At 39.0% G+C, this 22,338-nt stretch overlaps 1 protein-coding gene across 2 annotated transcripts in view; it reads right to left on the reverse strand.

Moving 5' to 3' along the window:
* The window catches only part of Smchd1 (SMC hinge domain containing 1), a 130,878-nt gene that overhangs the window by 64,161 nt on the left and 44,379 nt on the right, over nt 1–22,338 (reverse strand). For both annotated transcript variants that reach the window (XM_030250119.1, NM_028887.4), the window contains 8 exons: nt 20,813–21,007; nt 19,523–19,636; nt 18,788–18,894; nt 17,791–17,873; nt 17,506–17,619; nt 6,952–7,029; nt 6,386–6,505; nt 3,121–3,265 (listed from right to left, as the gene is read on the reverse strand). In XM_030250119.1, coding sequence (XP_030105979.1) covers nt 3,121–3,265; nt 6,386–6,505; nt 6,952–7,029; nt 17,506–17,619; nt 17,791–17,873; nt 18,788–18,894; nt 19,523–19,636; nt 20,813–21,007 — 956 coding nt within the window. The remainder of the gene's footprint in view (nt 1–3,120; nt 3,266–6,385; nt 6,506–6,951; nt 7,030–17,505; nt 17,620–17,790; nt 17,874–18,787; nt 18,895–19,522; nt 19,637–20,812; nt 21,008–22,338) is intronic.

The following is a 22,338-nucleotide window of genomic DNA, read 5'->3' on the forward strand; positions in this document are numbered from 1 at the left end:
GGTGTTCATGTTGATGGAAGGAAGCTAAGTCTCTTCTCTATTGCTATGTACAAGTGACACCTAGGGTAGCTGTGGCGCTCAGGTAAAGAGAAAAAAATAAACAGTCCACCCTCAGCTAAGAAAAGGCCCGGTCCTTCTCTCAAGCACAGGAGGCAAGTGCTTGCAGGTATTTTCTGAATAGTCAGATTTAAAATGACAACATGAAGACCTTGACAGCCTTTTGATTTTACAACTGAGTAACACTTCATTTCGGGTTATTCTAACAAAGTGTTCTCATGAACAAAACATCAAGGCATGTTCTACACACAGAAAGAGATGAAGAGGGGGAAAAAAACTAAAAAAGCACAACAACATTTAAATTGTATTTATTATGTGTGTAGTATACGTGCACACTTGTAGTTCATGGTGCAACAACTGAGTTGTTGTTCTGAACTTGTAAAAGATCAGAATTAGAAGTGACAGATGTCCCAAACAGGAGGCTCAGTTGATATACTGTTAAAGTGCTTTCTGCATATGTTCAAACAGCCTTACATCCTTAAAAAAAAAAAATTTTTAAAAGGTGCTTTCTGTCCTAACTCTTAAACCAGAGACAACATGAAATAGTGTGGTGTTTACTAATCAATTGTTGTTCTGTCTCCCTGTCCTTACTTTACAAGCTGTAACTGTATTTATTTACTGATTTAATATTTCATCTTATTTCTAACCCTCACTGCACGTCTGCATGGGTTGTTATGCACAAGAGAGCAGGACCCTGCAGACGGCAGGGATCCAGGTCTCCTGAGTAAGGTCTGGTGGCTGTGGGCTGGCCCAGCCTGAGTGCTTCAACTGAGATCCGGGCGTCTAAATAGAGTAGTACATGTGCTTAATTCCTGAGTCTTCTCTCTAGCCCAAAGGGTTGCTTTAAGTGATCAGTGTGCACAGATAGCCATCTGTCAGTGGATAAGGACATTGGCCACCAAACTGAAGGTGTGAGTGAGTGAATCACTGAGATGTCGTCTATCCTTCACATACATCAACTTAGTCTCTCCTTCGCTACTAGAATTTTAGCACGTGTGACTCTTTTGACTTTTACCCTATTTCTCTTGGTGCAGAAGCCTATCTAAAACAATGACTCCTTGTAATATATTTAACAAAGCCAACATTAAAGCTGCAAGGTGATAGATATACAAAGTAGCTCTGGCAAGATGCTGAGATCTGCTTTTGCTGTCTCTCCCATAACATGAAAAGTTTTATTACTAAAGCAAATACAAAGAAAAGGTGAATGTAAGAGGAGGCCAAGTCAACAAAAAACAAAACTCAGGCCAAGAGAAAACTCCATTCAGAGTTACAACCAAGAAAAAAAGTGAGAAATCAAACGTGTCACAGATACTACCCCAAAGTGATAATCCCGCAGACCCTTAGGTCCTGGGTCTCTACTTTCCAACACTAACAGATGTCCTAACGTCTCGTCTAGCACAGATGAAAAGAAAGGAGCACTGAACTAGAGGCACGAGACAAGAGTGGGTAAGAAGAGAAAGAACGCTAAAGACAGTAAGAGGCGGAGCACAAAGCACGTAGGGATGAAGACCCCTTCATGCTCCATTCCTATCCCAGGCTGTTCCTCGACTAGTCAGGAACCAGCATTAGCTGTTGTAAGGAAAAAGACTGAAAATTACCCTCTGAGGAAACTACGGTGGCCAAGGACTGCACTGCTCACCACATAGTCCAAGTCTCTCCAAGTCACAATCAGGTTCTTCGAGCCCACAATGATTCTTGGAGCAGACATGTGCTTACCCAGTAGAGAGTAAGCCATTAGAAGAAATAAAATGCAAAGGCTCCCAACTGCTCCCCAAAGTCTGGTACTACAACCACTCTAAAGATGATTCCCATGACAGAAGAGGTCACAAGCTGTAGGTGTGAGTGCCCCTGCCTGGTGTCTTTACTGTGCAGGCCACAGAACTGCTAACATACTTTACACACAGACCTGCTGTGTGTGCCTCTGGAATTTGCCGGGGCGCTGCCTTTTACACCTGTCTGCTTAAAGCTCCCCTGAGGGGACTCCACCCCTCTCACTGATGTGTAGCTCTGTATGTTAGGGTCATTCACTTCTCTCTTCTTTACTTCTGATTTCTCTTGTTCTGCCTACTCTTCACGTATTTCAATGCCTTCCCACAATACCCAGCTCTTCCTGGAGTTCCACACCTAATGATTTGTTTTAAACAAGCAGAGAACCATTAAAGTTATAGCTATCACTAATCCACCATTTCCAACAAAATCATTTGAAAGGCATAAATTTAAAAAACATCGAAACAAAAAGTACCAAAGAGTCAGATTTTTTTTCTGACTTTGCAAATTTCCTTAGCAGGTTGCCTGTAATCATATGATGACTTTAACATTTATTCAATAATAGAACATTTCTTTTGCATCCATCTTTGTTTTCTGGATTGGAGAAGAGGATCTGGTTGTAATTCTCTTTCCTGACCATGCAATACAGAAGAGAGAATAGAAGAACCTCACAAATGAAGATGGAGGAAGAATGAGAGAATAACAATTATAAAAGTCAAGGAATAATCAGGTAGGCATGGCAGTGCATGCCTGCAATCCTAATCCTCAGGAGGCACCCGCAGGAGGATTAGACAAGTTCAAGACCAGCTTGATCTACTTAGTAAGTTCAACCAACACCATATAACTAAGACTGTTTCAAAAACGAGAAAAGAAACAGTGTCTTCCATGTTCCAACACAAGCGCAGTTACCTGGGTGTGGGCAATGGAGCTCAGGTCCTTGAGCTTACAAGGCAAGTAGTTTATTGGCTGAACTATCCTCTAGACTCCAGCTCTTATCACTATGCAAACAGCAGCAACTAGAAGAACTGCCACAGAACAACACATCATGCTTGCAAAAAGTAAATGGAGTAAGACCCCAACGACTTACACAGAAAATCTAGTATGTATGTATGTATGTATGTATGTATGTATATCCTTAAAGCAACTTATATACAACATTGTAGCCTCAGAGGATGGCCTGGGACCAAATAAATCCTCTGGAATCATAATACCAATGCTAAATGTATATAATTTACACATGAAAGAGCAAATACTTAACAAATACAAAAACACAATACAAATAAATCTTTCAATTACCTTGCTTCAAGAACTGGCTCAATATCAGACAATAGTTGGGTAGTGTGACCAAATTCATCCTGTAACTCCAGAGGAATATTAAATGGAACTCCAACACGGAAAGGAGAGTCCAGAAGACCAAACGAAAACTTTTCTGGCTTGCCCTCTTTAACAAAACAAATCGAAAAAGAAATTAATTACCTAGTAATTTAACTAATTTAAAAAACTCTATCTAATTTATTTACTAGTTTGTTGAAGGTCAGAAATAGATCCATTTATGAGGGAAATAATGAAGATGGCAATTTAAATCTGTGCGAGGACTGGAAGATGGCTCAGTAGTCAAGCATGTCACTGCTCCTGCAGAGGACCCAAGTCTGTTCCCAACACTTCTGTCAAGTAGCTCAGTGTCAGTAACTCCAGTTTCAGGGTATCTGGTGCCCTCACCTGGCCTCCGTGAGCACTTGTACACATACTCACGTACTTATATGTAATTAAAAATAAAACAAACACTTAAAAAAAATTGTGCAAAAATTTAACTAGTACCATCAGACAAAATGTGGAAATAAGTAAAGAAATTCAAGGGATCAAAGTGTTTCTTTAATTTTATTCATATTATCATTGAAACAGTCTCACTATGTAGGCTGCCCTTCTATCTAACTTCCAGGCTAGATTATAGATAGGAATATAACATCATGCCAAACCTAAAATTGTTTTTAACGCTGTCAAATTATAAGACTATAATGAAGGGTACCTATGCCCTTAATAAAGAATTTCTAAAATTAAAACATGATTTTCATAAGCTATAAATGGATTTGATGAGCTTTCGATAAGAAAATAACAAAAGATAACTGTAACATACAATGAGACACTAAAATCCAAGGGGAAAATGATCTATTTGTACTGTCTCAATTATTTAGTGTAGACACTTACACATTCCTGTGTGCACATATTCAGAGTGTTAAGAACCAACTCAGCCTTGAGTACTCTCTATCACTGAGCTTCGATTCTATCCATGAACTAGCAATTCTCAAAGTGTGATCTCTAGACTACCAGTTCCAACTGTCCCTTGGAATTAACTGGAAATAAAACTTAAGGAGCCATCCTTAAACATGCTGAATCAGAAACTATTTTAGTGAGGTCTAGTGACACAGATATTCAGGAAAATGTCTAGCTAGAATAATTCAAGGTTAGCCTAGGCACCTTATTGAGATCCTGTCTAAAAATAAAGATCACGGGAGATAGCTGGTATCTGGTGAGGGTTTGCCAAGCATCCATGAGGCTGGAGATTCAATGTGCAGTACGAACAAGCATACATGAAGATATTCTTAAAGTAACACTCAGGAGGCTGTGTTTTTAATAAGCCCATCAAGGTGGTTCAGTTACAAACTCAAATTTGAGAAGCACAACTTCAAACTAATAATAAAATAAGCCCTGTGAATGAAAAAGCTTTCAGACGACACACAATGGGCCAGTATAGAAGCAGCTCATACCTAAAAGCTAGACAAATTGCTTAGCCACTAATTTTGCTCTGTAAATATTGAGGTCAGATGAAATTAGATTGTAGGAAATGAATTTTATGTCTATTGTTGAGTTCTACACATAGCTTTTGAGATTTCTTGGTTAATAACCCTAAAGAAACTAACAAAAAGCATTTTTTTGGGGGGGGTCAAAAAATTAGAACCTAAAAGGTACAACAGAAAATTGCTTAAAAATCTAACAAATCCACACCATGAACTGATGCCCAGAACAAGAATTAATTTTAACAAATAAAACCTTGGGCCTGGCGAGATGGCTCAGTGGTTAACGTGAGGTCCCAGGTTGAATTCTCAGCATCCACATGGCTGCTCACAACCACCTGTCACTCCAAACACAGGCTTCAAAGCTTTCTTCTGGCCTCCATGAACATCAGGTACAAACATGGTACACAGATGCATGCAGGAGAAACACCCATACATATTAAGCAATTAGGAAAAAAAAAAGTCATCTATTGGTCCTTCTAACTTAAAAAAGCACAGCACTCAAACTTCTTTTAAAAACAACAACAACAAAAAAAAAACCCTCATAATAATGATAATGCAGATTTTATGAGACCTAAATCTACAAAACAAACAAGAAAAAAAAAAAGAAAAAAAAAAGTAAAAAAAAAACTGAAGACCACATGCTCAAATGTAACTAAGCATTAGTGAAATAGGCTAAGATCATTAAATCCTTAAATACCTGCAAAATCACACAACAGTATATTCAAGCAATAATCAAACTGAAACACAATTGAAAGATTTGTTGAAATTGGCCTAAGTTCTCCAAATGACTGTTCCTCAGCACAGGGAACTGTCACATGTCTTTCAGATCCCCAGCAAAAGATGAAAGGCCTGTGCTCTGTGGACGTGTGAGATGCCAGGCCTATGCTCTGTGGACGTGTGAGATGCCATGCAAGTAAGGAAAAGCACTGCCAAGAAAGAACTACGATCTCTGTCACTGTCACTGGCAGGCTCAGAAGAAAGGGCTCAATCCACAGGATGGGAAGAGGACTCTTTACAAAGGGAGTAACACAGAATGGCCCAACAGGATGAAAAGACTCAATATTAAGCAGAGAAATGTTAAACCAATCTCAAGTAATAAACAAACAAATAAAAACAAACAAACAAATAAAAGCAAGAGATGAAAAGGAGAGAAAATTAATTAGTACAACAGTCTGGAAACCCAGTATTTTCATATTAGATATTTTTTAAGAATAGAAAATTAAGTATTTCAAGGAAAATAAAACAGATGTTTCAAAACTAAAGTGTATAAACTACAGAGCAGCTGATAAAAATGAATCTATAATCATGAAACTCAGAACTTCAGAAAATGAGGGGAAAACTTCCCCAAACACCTGAAACTATTCAAAGATTTAAGAATCAGAATAGTTGTAGTCTATGCAAAGGATAAAACTAATTAAATAAAATTTTAAAAGATGTCTTCAGAATTAAGAAAGAACAGGAATGACTAAGTACTTTTGTAACCATTTATAAATCAAGATGTTTACTCATAATTATGTGTCTTTTATTGGCAGACTGAAATACTGTGCTGGGGCTAGAGAGATGGCTCAGTGGTTAAGAGCACCGACTGCTCTTCCAGAGGTCCTGAGTTCAATTTCCAGCAACCACATGGTGGCTCACAACCATCTATAATGGGGTCTGATGCCCTCTTCTGGTGTGTCTGAAGACAGCTGCAGTATTACTCATATACATAAAATAAATTTAAAGAAACAAAACAAACAAACAAAGAAATACAGGGTTTTGCTTACCTTTAACAGAGAATTTAATTACTTTGGACGGTAGTGATCTTCCTGCATAGGTATCTGCATTACTTTCATTCAATACAACTTGTAATTTCAATGTATAATTACCCAGTTTCTGGATATTTTCTGGATAAGTGAAGAAAAATTAAAAACTGTGTCAACATATACTGATTTATAATTTTCTTTTTCAGGTATTCAGGGATCTCACAAGACTACCCAGCCTGTTCCTAAGCCAGTACACGCAAGTGGTTCTCACAGCTGAGATCCCTAAGGAGTTACTATAGATAAAAACCACAATGTAGGGATGGAGTTTGTGTGTAGCGGTGATGGGGATCAAACCCAGGGCCTCAGCCATGGCAGACAAGCACGGTAGGGGCTGGAGAGTTACTACCACTTGTTGCTCTTGCAGAAGGATCAGGGTTAGCTTAAAACATCCATAGCTTCAGTCCCAGGGGATTTGAACCTATTCTTCTGATCACTAGGCATGCACAGTGTATACATACATATATGCAGACAAAACACATGAAAACTATTTAATCTAAAAATAAAAAATAAAATTCAGAGCAACTCACCCATTTTTTTAAACCAGTAAGGCCATTTCCCTCCATGCTGACTGATATGTGAAATGATTTCTTTATTTCCACTTGAAGCTTGATTAAAAACAAAAACAAAAACAGAAATACTGCCTTGAAAAACTGAGTATAAAATGAAATTATGAGGTGTCACAATAGCATCAAATATAGTTATATTTACTTGCTGTTTTGAAGCTTCAAACTATATAGTACTATCTTATGCAAATGAACAAAACTAACAAAAGCTTTTATTATTTAGCTCATTATAAGTGCTTTCACGTGAAGAGTGCATGAATGCGTCAGAAGGAAGCGCCTCTAGAGTGAGATACACAGTCCTTCCTGGTGTATCCTCGGGGTTACATGCCCAGAAGAAGCACTGATGGATCATATGACCCCTATTTTTGGCATTTTGAAAACCTTCTGCAATTACTTCCATAATGTGCGTTACTTTACAATCCTAGCAGCAAATAAGGGCCTGTCCTTTTTCACATGCTCACCCGCATAAATGGTATTTGCTTTCTTGATGATAGCCACTTTGCTATGACATACATTGTCAACATATTTTCATTTGCATTTCCCTGGTGGCTAAGAATTTGAACACTTCAGAATATTGGTCATTTGTTTTCCTTCTTTTGAGAACGGTATAGTCTGCTCCTTAGTCTAATTGTGTGTGTGTGCTTTTACTGTTTAGTCTTTTGAATCCAAGTTATACTCCGGATACTGATCCAGTCAGATGTGTGCCTGGTAGAGTTTCTCTTTCATCTGTAGACCAGCTCTTCACCTGACTGTCTTCTACCATACAGAAGCTTGTCTTTACCGTTAGGGTCCATCTGTGACCTGCTGGTCTCACTTCCTGAGCGCCTAAGTCATTATTCAGGAGTCTTCACTTGATGCTTCTGTTCTGTCAAGGCCTTGGATTCACTTCAAGTGGATTTCTATGCACAGTGAGGGATAAGGGTGTGACCGCGTGGTTCTATAGTCAGATATCCAGTTTTCCCAGCACCACTTGTAAAAGAGGTCATCTTTCTGAGGAAAAGATTATTTTTTGGCATCCTTACAAAAAAAGAGTCTAGATCTTATATTCTGATCTACACGTGTGTTTTTGTGCTCGCTGTTTTTATTATTGTTTGTTTAGAGACAGGGTCTCTCTATGTAACCCTGCCTGTCCTGGAACTCATCATATAGACTAGGATGGCCTCAAACTCACAGAAATCTCTGCCTTTGCACCTCTACCTCTGGGCATCTCATCCACTGGGATGAAAGGCACAATGACCCTCTATGCCCAGCCAGACCCACTCTGGATCAGAGGTGCTTTCTGTGTTTCCAATGACTTTTCAGATACCCTTTTGTGATTCTTGAAGAATAGCACTGGTATTTTTCTGGATTGCATGAATCCACAGGCTGCTTTTGGTAAGCCACTCTTCTTCACAGTACTGAATCTTTCAATCCATGAACATAGCAGTTCTTTCCATCTTGTAGTGTGTTCTTCAACTTCACTCTTAAAAACCTTAAAAACTAACTCTTACTTGAGTAGGTTTGACTCATCTCATGGATGGGCTGGTCCCCACGATTTCCTCCTGGGCCTGTGTCTTATCACAGGTAGACACATACACAGGCCTCTGCCACACTGACTTTTATCCTCTCACTTCATGAGTCATCATCAGGGCTAATTTTTCTTGTTGAGTTCTTAGACCTTCTTATGAGTAAAATAATTACCACCTGCAAAAAGGGGATACTCCTCTTTGTCTATCTGTACCCCTTTCATGTCCCCTTGTCACACTGAGGTAGTAGCTAAGGCTTCCAGCATGTTGATTAAGGGTGAAAAGAAGGGAGCATCTTTGTCGAGTTCCTGATTCTAGCGGAACCCCTTTGAGTTCTGTCACATTTAATATAATACTGGAGATGATGGCTGGAGCTGGCGCAGCAGTTAGGAGTATGTTCTGTCTTCATGAAGGACTAGAACTTGAACCCTAGTACCCACAATGTGAGGTTCATATGCCTTTGTAATTCCAGCTCCAGGATTCAAAACCCTCTTTTGGCCTCCACAGGCACATGCACGTACTCACTCAGAAACGCACAGACACATAAATAAAAATTAAGCCTTTTAAAAACAATATAATGTTGGCTCTCGGTATATTGAATATAGACTTTACTAGGTTGATGTATGTTCCTTTTAAGTTTCTTCAGGGCTTTTCTATCATAAAATGATATTGTTAATAATCTTTTGTAATCTGTTAAAATGATCATGTATTTTCTACCCTTAAATCTATTTATGTTATATATTAAATTTATTGATTTGTATATGTTGAATGATCCAGGTACCCCTGGAATAAAATCTATTTGTTCATGACTAATGATCTTTTTATGTTTTCTTAAGTTTAGTCAACAAATTATTTGCTGAAAATTTTCACCTGTATGTCTATTGGAGAGATTTGTCTATAATTTTCTTTTTCTGTTATATCTTTATCCAGTTTTGATGTCAGAGTAATACTGTATTTTTAAAAACAATCTGGTAGTTTGGCTTCTTTTCCTGATATATTCAATAATTTGAGAAGCATTGATGTTTGTTCTTCTCTTAAGGTCTGGTAGAACTCATCAGTGAATCCATCTGAGCCTAGAATTATCAATCAGAAATTCTTTTCTACCCTTTAAATCAAGATGTAAAGTTTACTGGGTCAGGCACAGTCACACATGCCTGTAATCCCAGCACTTAAGAGGCAGAGGCAGATGGATTTCTGTGTGGGAGGGTAACCTAGCCAAGTAGGGTTAATAGCCAGGCACAAACAACAACAACAATAAATCCAAGCTGTGCCTGAGTAAAGGTCTCTAAAGAGAGCTTCTCAGACTATACAACTAGCTACAGCAAGCTCTAGACCTCAGTGCCAATGAGAAAAGGACTTAGAGGGACTAAACCAGGCCAAGGATCAAGAACTGTGTAAGAGGGGGCTCAAGGCTATTCAACACGTGTTTAACACATCAAACTCCACACATTCCTCCTCCTCCTCCTCCTCCTCCTCCTCCTGCTCCTCCTCCTCCCTCACTGAGCATTACTATGGAGCACTAATTCACTGTAATTTCAAATTTAAAGAAAGACTGTAGCCTCCCCAAGCCTGAAGCAGGCTTGTGCAGACCTTGTTGCCACTGAGGTGGGGCCACCTATGGTGCAGCTTTCTGTGAAGTGTCAACTGCCCTGAGATTCTGCTACCTGCTGAGAGACTGAACCTGTCTTCCTGAGACATTCCTGAATAAGCAACAGCCTGGTGACCAAGTGCTGACAGCATGGCGACTAAGCACCAAGGATGGACTGGGGGGGGGGGGGGCAGGAATGGGCCTTCCCCCTTTTAAGCACAGTCTCTTAGTAAACTTGAGAGCCTTGATCAGAGAAAATTTGTCTTGGCCTCATGCTTCTCTCGCAGTCTAAGTCTCTTTCAGCCCCAGCCTGCCTTCCAGGAGTACCTGGTTCAAGTAGGCTGGGCTGGCCTCCTACTACAGATTGGCGCCACAAACGGGAACCTGGGAACAGCAGCGAAACACTGAGGGATCGCTGTCTTGTGTAGAGCTCAGCGAGAAGGGAAGAATCAGAAGATCGTATGGGGCACAGTGAGCAACAGGTATTTATGCCAGCGCTGGTTTTAAACTTCATTTTTTATTAAAGTGTTGCTGGAGGTGCGATAGGATAAGGGCTAAGTTGGAACAGTGCTGACCCGGCGCTGTCCACTTAGGGTTTGGCAGCAAGGGACTAGAAACTTCAAAACAGGCAGTTGTCCGCAGTCAAGGACTGCATCCAGCGAGAGGAATAGGGTTTAAAATAATAAAATAAGAGGAAAATGGATTTTGAAACTCTCCCAGAGACAGAGAGAAATCGGGGGATGCCCTGCTTTATTCTCTCTGACCCCTACAGCAGAAGTTCTCTGCCCTCTTTGTGTTGACTAATGTTTGGTGCACCAATCTGTTCACGTGTCAATTCATGTGTGTTTTGTTTCGTTGTCTGAATGACAGAATGTTCTGTGTCCCATGTTGGAAAATAAAAATGGCTAAGACTGTATCTGCTGAGTCAGCAAGACCGAGAGTGGCCCACACCTTAGCCAAGAATCAAGCACAGCAGGGGAGCCACTGCTGAAAAACTGTTTTTTAAAGAAAAGGAGTCTACAACCTCTTAGTTCTAAGGCAAAAAAGCTGATAGATAGTTTTTTCCTAGAAAATTCTCTGCAATCGTGATTATTGTGTTTAGCAAATGACAAAGTGCTTTTTTTAATCTTATAATTATAGCTAGAAAAGGTAAAATTGTTTGATTGGTCTAAATTTATAAGATTCCTGTAGCAACTTAATTTGGTTTTTTACTGGTCTTAAAGGTGTAATATGCTCTGCGTGTCTTCATCATAGAATATTAGCTTATAAGTTATTGGGTATGATTAAAAAGGTGTAACATTGGTAGCAAGACACCTTTAAATTGGTAACTCAGGTTTGGAGTCTTTCAAACACGTGGCATAAAGCAGGCCAAAAAACTAGGCCTCTAAGGATACTTCCAGTTGAGATAATATTTAATTTGATTCTTATCCTAAAAGGTAGACTTAAAGATAAGATTTAAAACAATGTCTCTTTAATGAAGCATTAAAATTTGCACTGTCATGCATTCATAGGTATAAACTGGCAGCCAAACTTTGTAACATGATAGTAATGTTTCTAACATTGATTCTAAAGATGATAAATTGTTTTAAAAGGGTTTTGCTTTCCCAAAGTTGTAGTTATAGTCTAATATTGCAAAAGAAATTTTAAAATTGTAAAATCTGTCCTCACAGCAAGAGGAACAAAGCTCAGAGCAGCCTCTGCAGGGCTTGTGGGACTTTCTTTTGTTTTGCAAACGAAGCCTAAGGAAGTTCTTGAAACTTGCCTCTCCCTGCCTTCAGGGGAGTTTTCTTTTAGCTAAAATAACATTGTTGCAGATCTACCCAGATGGTCTAAATAAGGTTCAAATTCAGAATTTATAAAAGGTCAATCAGGCTGTAGAACTTTTAAAGGCATTATAATCTGGCTTGCCTGCTTCATGTAAAGTTATTATAGGTTTAAAAATTTGTTTTTTCCTTTGCATCCTGATAATTGTAAAGGATTTGCTTCTAGTGAACTGGTGATCACTGGAAAATTTTGCCTCAAGGTATGGCTAATATAGCTTTACATTATGTAAGAAAAAAATTTTATTGTCTCTGCTTCAATACAAGAAGCTAAGAGTTTGAATCTTTCAGTGTATATTGTTTCCTAAGTAGAAAGTATTTTATTAGCTAATGCCTCTAAAGGGAAGCTTACTTCAAATCTTTGCTCTCACACAATGAGCTTTAAAGTTCTGGGTAGTATCTGTTGCTCCAGAAAAGATTCAGAGGCAATATCTTTTTAATATTTAGGGTTTTAGTTATACTAGAAAACCGTGGTACAAAAAAAATCTAAGAAAGAGAAATTGATTTGCCTCAAAATTTTATTTTCAAAAACTTCCAGAAGATGTTATTTGACTAAGGCCTCACCTTAAGGCCTTAAAGTGACTTCAAACCTTTGTTAGATGTTATCTTGACAGACACAAATTAACTGGGAAAGAACAAAAGGCTTTACAGATAATAAAGAAAGCTTTTATAATTGTTATCAATTATAATCAATGGTAATTAAATATTAGCTGCTTATTTTAGCTATGGTTATTTAATATGCCCACAGCAATTCTTTGACAAGAGAAAACATTCATGTAAAAATCATCTTTCTTCACCGCCGACCGTTGGACTACGCGGAAGGCCGATTGTCCAGCTGCTGGCTGCTGCAAGGCAGGGCCATGGGGCGTGGGGGGCAGCGGCAGCACAGCTTTCCCTGAGCAGTGATGGCTCGGGAGGGCACCAGGAAGTGGGTGCCTTCATAGCGGATGACTCAGTGGTGGGCCTGAAGCAGCCTTAGTGCCGGTCAAACGTGCCATGGCCCCCATGGGCATCCGCCTGTCCCCGCTGGGGCTGGCCGTATTTTGCCTGCTGGGGCTCTACCACCTCTACTCGGGCTTCCTGACCAGTTGCTTCAGCCTCTTCGGCCTGGGCAGCGAGCTGGTGGCAAGGGAGGCCAAGGCGGCATTCACCTCAAAGTAAAGTTTTGACATCCTATTAAGGCTGCTGTGGTGCTAATTAAGAATTATAAGATAAATTCGTATATTTTAGAAAACCTATAACAAAAAAATTGTGTCTTAAAAACCTGACAAAGTGTTCCTTGTTCCGAACAGCAATTAAATTGGTTATTGCAGAATACTGATATTTGGCCTATTGCATACCATCATTTTAAATAAAATTGATAATCAATATCCTAAAGATAAATTAAAAATTGTTTTTATGCATGCTTTTGTACTTTCTATAAATTCATGCATGCATTCATCCCATTTACTGTGTTTAAAAACAGCCCTTCTATGGGAGAAAAGTATATGTTATCATGTTGCTTTTCAACTATCTTTGTTTTTCGAGCAGGTCAGTCTCTCCTTACACCCTGATTTCAGCAAGGGTGCAGCCTTGCCTCCAGCAAGCACAGGTGGCAGAAATTCATCAATATGAAGAAGCATATTAAGCATATATTGTGGCTTTGGTCTGATTTGGGAATAAGGTGTGCTATGAGGACCGATCAGCCAATGACGGGCAACCAGATTTCGGAGCCATATCAATGTAAGACAGAGGTACATGCCAAGAGGCCGTGGTTGGTTAATAATACACCACAAAGCCATGTTTGTGTAAAATAAACACAAACAAGCTGCATATATGCTCCTTGACAGATAAGAATGGCTCAGGGAAAATCTGAGATTTCCTAAGCCAGGCACAGCCACCAGCCACCATAACTCCCAGGCAGGACTATGGAGCATAAATAAATTTTATGTCTCGGTCCAGCTATTTTTATTTTATAATCAGGGAGGAAATTGTAGCCTCCCCCAGCCTGAAGCAGGCTTGTGCAGACCTTGTTGCCACTGAGGTGGGGCCACCTGCAATGCAGCTTTCTGTGAAGTGTCAACTGCCCTGAGATTCTGCTACCTGCTGAGAGACTGAACCTGTCTTCCTGAGACATCCCTGAATAAGCAATAGCCTGGTGACCAAGTGCTGACAGCATGGTGACTAAGCACCAAGGATGGACTGGCAGTGGGGATGGGCCCCTTTTAAGCACAGTCTCCTAGAAAACTTGAGGGCCTTGATCAGAGAAAATTTGTCTTGGCCTCATGCTTCTCTCGCAGTCTAAGTCTCTCAGCCCCAGCCTGCCTTCCAGGAGTACCTGGTTCAAGTAGGCCGGGCTGGCCTCCTACTACAAAAGACAAAAAAAAATGAATGAAACCTAACCTGCATACTGCCTTTCCCATGAATTTTAAATAATATATTAGGAAGAATGATTACTCAGAATAAAAAGATATATCATTTTACAATAACTCAAGCAAAGAACATAATGAAAGTATTACAAGAGAGATGGAAGGTAAGTTTAATAGTCAAAGCAGTTAAAGGAACTATCTTTCCAGTACTAAAAGCAGGACACTTAGACATGTTCTTGATTTAATATTCAAGAAACATGGATTACCTATGAAATACTGATTCTTGCCTTATGAATCAGAAACAACTGACATAAGTCCAATTAAACTTCCTAGATAATCTCCAACTTATAGAAAATAAAAATAGTAGAACAAATAAATGACATTACTAACATTGTGGTATAACGAAAAACAAAGCAGTATCATCAGCATTCAGAGTCTGTCTTTAAGACCCCATCCTAAAGCCAAATTCGTAGATGCTCAAGCCTCTTTTATAAAATGAGATATCATTTATGCACAAAGAGGCACAATTTCCCATATAAGTTTTATTCTTTGGCATTTTGTTTTGTTTTGTTTTGTTTTTAGACAGATGTTAAAATGTAGCCAAGTCTAATCTGGAACTCACTACATTGGCCATGGTGGCCTCAAACTTGCAGTAATTCTTCTGCCTCAGCTTCCCAAGTGCTGAGAATGACAGAATAAACAAGCATAGAGGGTTTGTCCATATACTTTAAGTCATTCTTAGACTACCTGCAATCCTCATACAACATAACTAGTGCATAAATACTTTATACTCTATTTTTTAAAACAATGATGAGTGGGAGATAGGATGTTCAGTACAGATGCAACTTTCCTTCCAAATCTTTTTATCCTGCATAAGTATAGACAGCCTAGTGGGTACCAATACTTGCTTTACAAGTATCAGGACTGAGATTGAATCATGAGCACCATGTCAAAAGCAAAGGACACATGCAAAGACAGGGGAATCCCAAGGGCTGGCTGAAATGTCAAGTAAACATTTCCAGTGAGAGTCCTGTCTCGAGGCACTATGGACACAGACACAGACATACATACATACATACACACACACACACACACACACACCTACACATCCTTCTTACCCTTAGTTGGTTAAATAAACAGATGTGAAAGTAGATGACAAATTTAACCTGACAGTTGGGTAAAAACCATACAACACTGTGCTATGTAGTTAGCCAGCCATTTACTAACAGCAGAGTTAGCTCTGCTCTGCAGGGCAAATACCTGTAGGACCGTGAAAAGCAGTCTAGTTCCTGGTTGAGCAAGGGCTAGAAACCCTGGTGACCCTCAAGGGATGGAAGGCCCTGTTCCTGGGCACCCAGCTCCTGTCATGTAGCTACAGCCCCCCACAGTCCTCCATAGATTTGTGACCATCAGTCAAATAAGGGCAATGCCCCAAGCCCCTCCACAGGTAGAGAATGTGACCTGTGGTAGACTCAAGACAGATCTCCACTTTAATGAGGTACCTAAAGGCCTGGAGGACTTAGCCAATAAACTCTCCTAACCAGATGCTCCTCTCTGCAAAAGGTATTTAACTTCAGGCCCGCCCTGAGAAGTGGGCTATGGTTTTATTCATCCACTTTCCACCATGACAATAAGTGCCTTCAAACCATGGATTACCTCTTTCTCATGGGGAGCGATGGAGGCCTTTGCCTACAGAGCCTCTGTCTAATCTCCCATAGAAGGCCTCTCTGTGCTCCCAGTCAAACCCAAACCAAACTCAGGCCAGCTGCCCAATGACAAGCCAAGGACTCTACCCCCAGGGACCAGCCATAGTGCTCGCTTCTTTTCCTCCTTGGCCCCAGGCTAGATCCAGCCCATGGGCCCCACTTGGGCCCCAACTCCATTCTCAGCTCTTCCACAGCATCCAACGGCACTGGGGTGTCCAAGAGCCTGAAAACTAGATGAGTCCGGCCTCATCGCAGGCCTGGGGACCCTTGAGCCAACTCCAGCTATCCTGAGCCTCAGACTGTGCTCCCCCACCCCAAGAGCATTGTCCCCATGGCTTCCCTATGGCCTGCTACATCATAAGGTAAGTACAGTCAAACTCCCTGGCATCCTGCCTCCGCAGGTGGCTGTGCCCTGTGGGGGACCATTAACCCATGAGCTGCAGGGGCTCCTGTGGGTTATACAACCACCTCTGTAGGGAGCACATATGGGGTTAACTTTGGCTGACTTCTTGCTTGAGATTAATCATGAATGAGTCTGCTGACATCTGTCTTTTAGTTAAGACATGCATTACATTCTCCAAGTTCCTCTGCTTATGCATATGTTCTTGAGATACTGTCTATGCCTGAAGAAAATGGCCTTGGTCAAACATAGATACTGTGTACCATAAACTTGCCATGTAAGCATTTGTGGTTATGGTTTAACTTCCTAGAACTGGTCATGCTTTGTGTTGCTTGCCTTTAAAGGACACTGAGAGAATGTACTTGGTGTGAAGTATTGTTAGCTCTCCTGAACTCTAATCTCTTTGACTCTTTCCAATCCTCACTCCCCACGTTGTGGTTTTCCCGGTTGGCTGACTGGCAGGTGGTGCCCAACATGGAGCTTTACTGGAGGGTAGGGAGGAGGCACGACACAGTGAAAACACCCCTGGAAGTGGTGCACTCTGAAAAAGTGAAGGTGTTGGAAGCTTTTGGATAAGAACAGATGTCTGAGGTGTATATTTCAGCAATTGGTTCTGTTGGTTTGTGGCTTTGCTTTCCATGGTATTGTGTAGTATAAAACAGCTAAGAAAAATACTCACTGCTGGCATGGTATTGACCTACAACCCTCCCATACCTGTCTCATTTCTCCTTTCTGTCTTTTCTATCTTTAATCATTGCTCTCCCCTCCGAGGCTGTTTGACTTGTGCTGGCAGGAAGGTACAAGTGGTGCCTGAACAGCCTGGTTCTAAAAAATCCTAGGTTTGATCAAATCACTTCTCCTTTCCCAACTCCTGGAAATGTACTCCAAATTCCTAGAAACACTCATAGGGATTTCCAGATTAGATTTCTTTTTTCAAGCCATAAAAAAATTCCTTATTCCTTGAGTTTTGGGCACTTAGTCATTCCTCAGCTGGGATGTCCCACCTGGCTTTTTGGAAGAACACATCTTAATTTCTATTTTGTAACTTTAACCAAATTCTCTGTATTAACCATATTAAAGACATGAAAAATTAAAGCCATTCGATTTTTTTCTTACATATTTACGAAGGCCCATGTTACTCTCATACTTACTGTGCAGTATGACTTTAAGTTCCACCAGCAGCTTCTTTGACCCTCCATGACTTGTCCCTGGGAGTTTCTGCATTGCTTCCCCCTTTTTGTTTAGAATTTCAATTCTTAATGCACCTGTAAGCCCAAAATGACAAGAAAGGCTGTCTTAATTACCCACTCAGAATCTGGAAGCTCTTCGTGCTGCATTTTAATATTTTACAGTTTTCTATATGTTAGAAGTAGACAACTAAAAAAAAAACAAAAAAACAAAAAACCAATGGGAAGGGATATTAGAAAACAACGTACCGATTGGTGTTCCAGCAGGCCTAACTTCATTTGGCAATAATTCATCTCCTTCAGGCCAAGTTACAGACAATCTATCAGGGAGCCTATTATAAAATGAGCATATTAATGCTTTCTGAATTCAGTTATTGACAGCACTAACTAAAATTATGCAAATCACCAGAATATCAGGTACTACTGATACATTTTTGAAAAGTTAGGCCTACTCTTACTTTGCCTAATAAAAAGCCAAAATAAAAATATATCTTGATATTAACACTTAGATAGATGTCTTTCTTGATTTATAATGTAAAATACCTTTTAAAGACAAAATAAAATACTCTATTCAGAAATTAAATAGCATTATTACCTTAATTCAAAAATAGAAATTTAAGTTATTTAATTTTCTTTCCTTTTTTGTTTTTTTGTTTGTTTGTTTGTTTGTTTGATCTTAAAGTGATGGTAGCAGGGCCCTCTCTACCACCTCTCCACATTAACACATGCTGTCCTGGAACTTACTATATAGCTCAGGCTGGCCCCCAATGTCCCACCCCAGACTTCTGGGGGACCATATGCTACTATCTTACTAGCTACTACTTTTTCACTGTTCTTTACTTCTTAGAAAGTGCTAGTTTCCTCTAGCTTAAGCTACACAAAACTATTCTAAATGCCTTTGTCAAGGTATAAATAGATGTGACACTTTAGATAAGATTTCATCTTTTCCTACAAATCTAGGTTCCTGTCTAACTATAACTCTCAATATTTAACATCAAAGAGTTTACCTCAGGGAACATGGCACATACAAAAATACTGAATAGCACTACAACCTTGGATTAAAATGATTTTTTTTTTTTTTTTGAGACAGGGTATCACTAAGTAAAACTGGTTGGCTTGGAACTGGCTACATAGCCCAGGCTGGCCTGGAACTGTAGAGACTGGCCTGCCTCTGACTCCCGTATATGCTACAGTGCCTAGCCCAATTCTTATATTGTTTAGACTTGTATCTTGAAATTTAACTTACCTTGCCATTTCATCTTCTACATATTTCCTAATTGTTTTCTCGGCTACTGTCCTATCCAGCTTTGCAATGGGCACAGTTTTTATTTCATCATACAGTGCCTGGGGTTCCTGAATAAAAATTTACACCAACATTGCAAATAAGACAATTTAAACTTAGTTACAAAGCTAGGTGCCTTAGTTACTAAATAATCTAATTATTTCCTCATCAATTTCATCCTAATAAGTATGCAAATGAGAGTTAACTATTCTTAAATATTTAACTGTTTATCTTTACTTTTAAAAATCTAACTTTAAAACCATATTCCTCTGTGCACACACAGAATGAGTACGTAGACATGTGTGGAGGTCAGAGAACAAACAACTCTTGGAGACTGCCTTCTTCTCTACCTCTAGTGACTATTCCCACTTTTTATTCGACCTATATAATCCTAACAAATTTCAAATAAGAAGAAACAGTGTAAGGAAATAAAAATGTTTTTTAATCTTGAAATAGAATTCTGTCCAGGTATTATTTGTCTGTGAACCTAACAGAAATTTGCCTTTTACAAAAGTACTATGCTATGGACATATAAAGTAATATAGATTACTACAGACATTAAATATGGAACAGAAAATTATGCTGACGGCAATCACTTCCAAAATGCAAGTGAATTTTAAAATGTCATTATCTTTCCTCCACTATTACATAAGAGTGACTCCATGAGACTTTCATATATATAGTCATTTGCTTTCTTACCATGGCAATCTGAACTTCACCTCCCGTCGCATACACTTCTCCATCATGATCACCATGAAGGAAAAATCTAACAATGCTTCCATAACAGAGAGGAAGTGTCTTGATTGTCTTGACCTAATAGTTAGCATTAGAAAGCAAATCAGTCTAATAATAACTACTTCATATAACTCACATGCATGTGAAGAATACTCTTATTAACAATCCCTACAAAACCCAATGAAGCACATGAATAAACAGGGAGGCTTAGCACTCACTCCAAGCAAATCTGTGCCGACAGGAGCTTCCTGCTTATAATCCTGACACTTGAGAAGTGAACACTAGTTGCTCAGTTACAGGCCAGCCTAAAGCCACACAGTGACACTGTCTCAAAACTCAAAATCGGAATCTCTTCCCTTGAAAAAGTAGTATCAGTAGTCTCATTCAGAAATTTAAAACAAATCAGAAATCACTATAAGCTATTTTGATTCATTTATACATTAGGTAGCAGGACAAACTCCCCAACTTAATGGTTTATATTTTTCAGAACTGGTTATCTAAAAGACATTTACTCAAGTTCATGAAGAAGTTGAAAATGTATTACTCCCTTCTCCTGGCAACTCTTCCCTTGGCTGCATGGATACTGTGAGTTCTAGTTTCCTCCCACCCCATTAGACAGCCTTTCCATCTTTGTCACCTGCTCCCTCCATCCTTGCTTCGTCTAGGACTTAACTCTATGCTGGCACCCCACAGGAATGGAGGGAGTGGGTGTCTTTCTACCTTTGCAACTATTGAGTATATCCAAACTCCTTCCTCTTTTGAGGTTAACTCAAATGCTATTTTTTTACCCAAAGAATTTTATGATTTGCTCTCTTCTTTCAAGTCCGAATATCATCCAGTGTCAGAAAACTCTCTCCTTTCCTAACATCTTCTTTTCATTCAGATCATCTTCATATTATCTATGCTTACATGACTTCCATTTGTAGGTTAGACTATTCCAAAGATGCAAGCACATCTCTGTCTCTATGTTCACAATGCATTTAAGAGCAACAAAAATGAATTATAACACGTTAAAAAATGCTTTCACTCCAAGTGTGTAAGATTAATGTTATGGGAAGAAATAATACTTTGCTAATGGAGCCTTTGGCAAATAGAATATTTAAAAAGACATAGAAATTATATATTAAAATTGCTTTTTTTCATTCTTTATTGGTTCCACTGAAACTTACATAAGCATTTTTGTAGTTAATAAACTCCAATATACTTATAATACCAGGCAATACTAAGAACTTAGTTTGGATGCAGTGAACCTACCAGTTGGCCTGCTTTGTATATTTTCCCATCCCATTCTATTGCTGAAAATGTTGCCCAGGGGCCTTGCTTTTTAGTGGGAAGATCTGGACGGGTAATTATTCCTTTAAAAAGCGTGAATTTTATTTGTTTGTCATGCTTTTCATGACAATCCTTCAGCCATAAAGCAAATTCTCTGTCAATTTTCATTCTCTGCTCCTGTAAAAATTTAAAATATTCTATGAAATACAGATATTAATAGACACATAGAGTTGTACAGGTTTATCATTCATCTTATTTTCCTTCCATATATCATACATGAGAAAACCTAGGTAAAAATTAAACTACCTTGCCATGTATTTTCTTATACAAACTTAGGAGATTTCATAAAATTAAGGCATGTTTTCCTTTTATATTTTTTATTAATACAGATTTCTTTTATACAAAAAATGGAGCAAAATTTAAAATGACTTAACTTAATAAGAATGAAGGAGTATAAAAACTTTGTTATATAATGTACATGACTGATAATTTAAGGTTGGTAATTACCTATCTTTTAGCAGCTAAGCATTAAACTTTTGAAAGAGTAGCACAGAGTAAAAGTTTCTGAGGTATATAGGTAGAAAGTATATAATTAGTCTTATTAAACTTTTAAAACTTTCTTCACAATGGAATTGTTGTGGTTTTGTTTCATTACCAGTGCATGGACTTTAATACTGATCAATCTCCAATCACCTTTAAGCTAAAAACAGTCCATAATTATACCTACAAGCACACACGCACACTCGCGCACACACGCACGCACGCACACACACACACACACACACACACACACACACACACACACTGGTAACTCACAAAACAAGATGAAAATTGCAGTTAGTGGGTAGTGAGGTGACTCACTCCGTAAAGACACTTGCCACCAAGCCTGGAAGCCTGAGTCTCATCTTTAGAACTCACATGGTGAAAGGAGGTAACTGACTCCAGCAATTAATTAAACCCTTAAAGAGTAGTTCCTGTTCAGATCCCATGAAACACAATTAAATATATTTCTATTAAATGGAGATGCTAGATGACACCGAAGTTCCAATTTAAGATCTAATAAAGCTGGGCACGTGTGGCACATGCCTGTAATTCTAGCACTTAGGGGGTAGGGGCAGGAGGACCAGGAGTTCAAGGCCAGACTAGGCTATAAAAGGTTTGAGGCAAGCCTGCCTATATAAGACTATGGGGGGGGGGGGGGGCCAGAGAATATCTAATAAAGGTGGGTAAATTTTACCCATAGTTTAGCCAACTTAAAAATTTTTTAGTAATATGAATAGTTAAAAACTCAAGAAAAAAAGTTAAACCACCACTCTTACAAAAAAAAAATTAACTGATATACAAAAGCATAATAGTTACACATACTGACGGGGTAGTATGTAATATCATACATATATATTATATAATATTCAAATACGATTAAACAAGTTTATTAAGAGAAATTACTCAGCTGTTAAATTCACTTGCTGCTCTTTGGGTGGGTCACTGCTTGTAAATCCTGATGCTCT

The sequence above is a fragment of the Mus musculus genome, chromosome 17 (assembly GCF_000001635.26).
Source record: "Mus musculus strain C57BL/6J chromosome 17, GRCm38.p6 C57BL/6J".
NCBI lineage: Eukaryota > Metazoa > Chordata > Mammalia > Rodentia > Muridae > Mus > Mus musculus.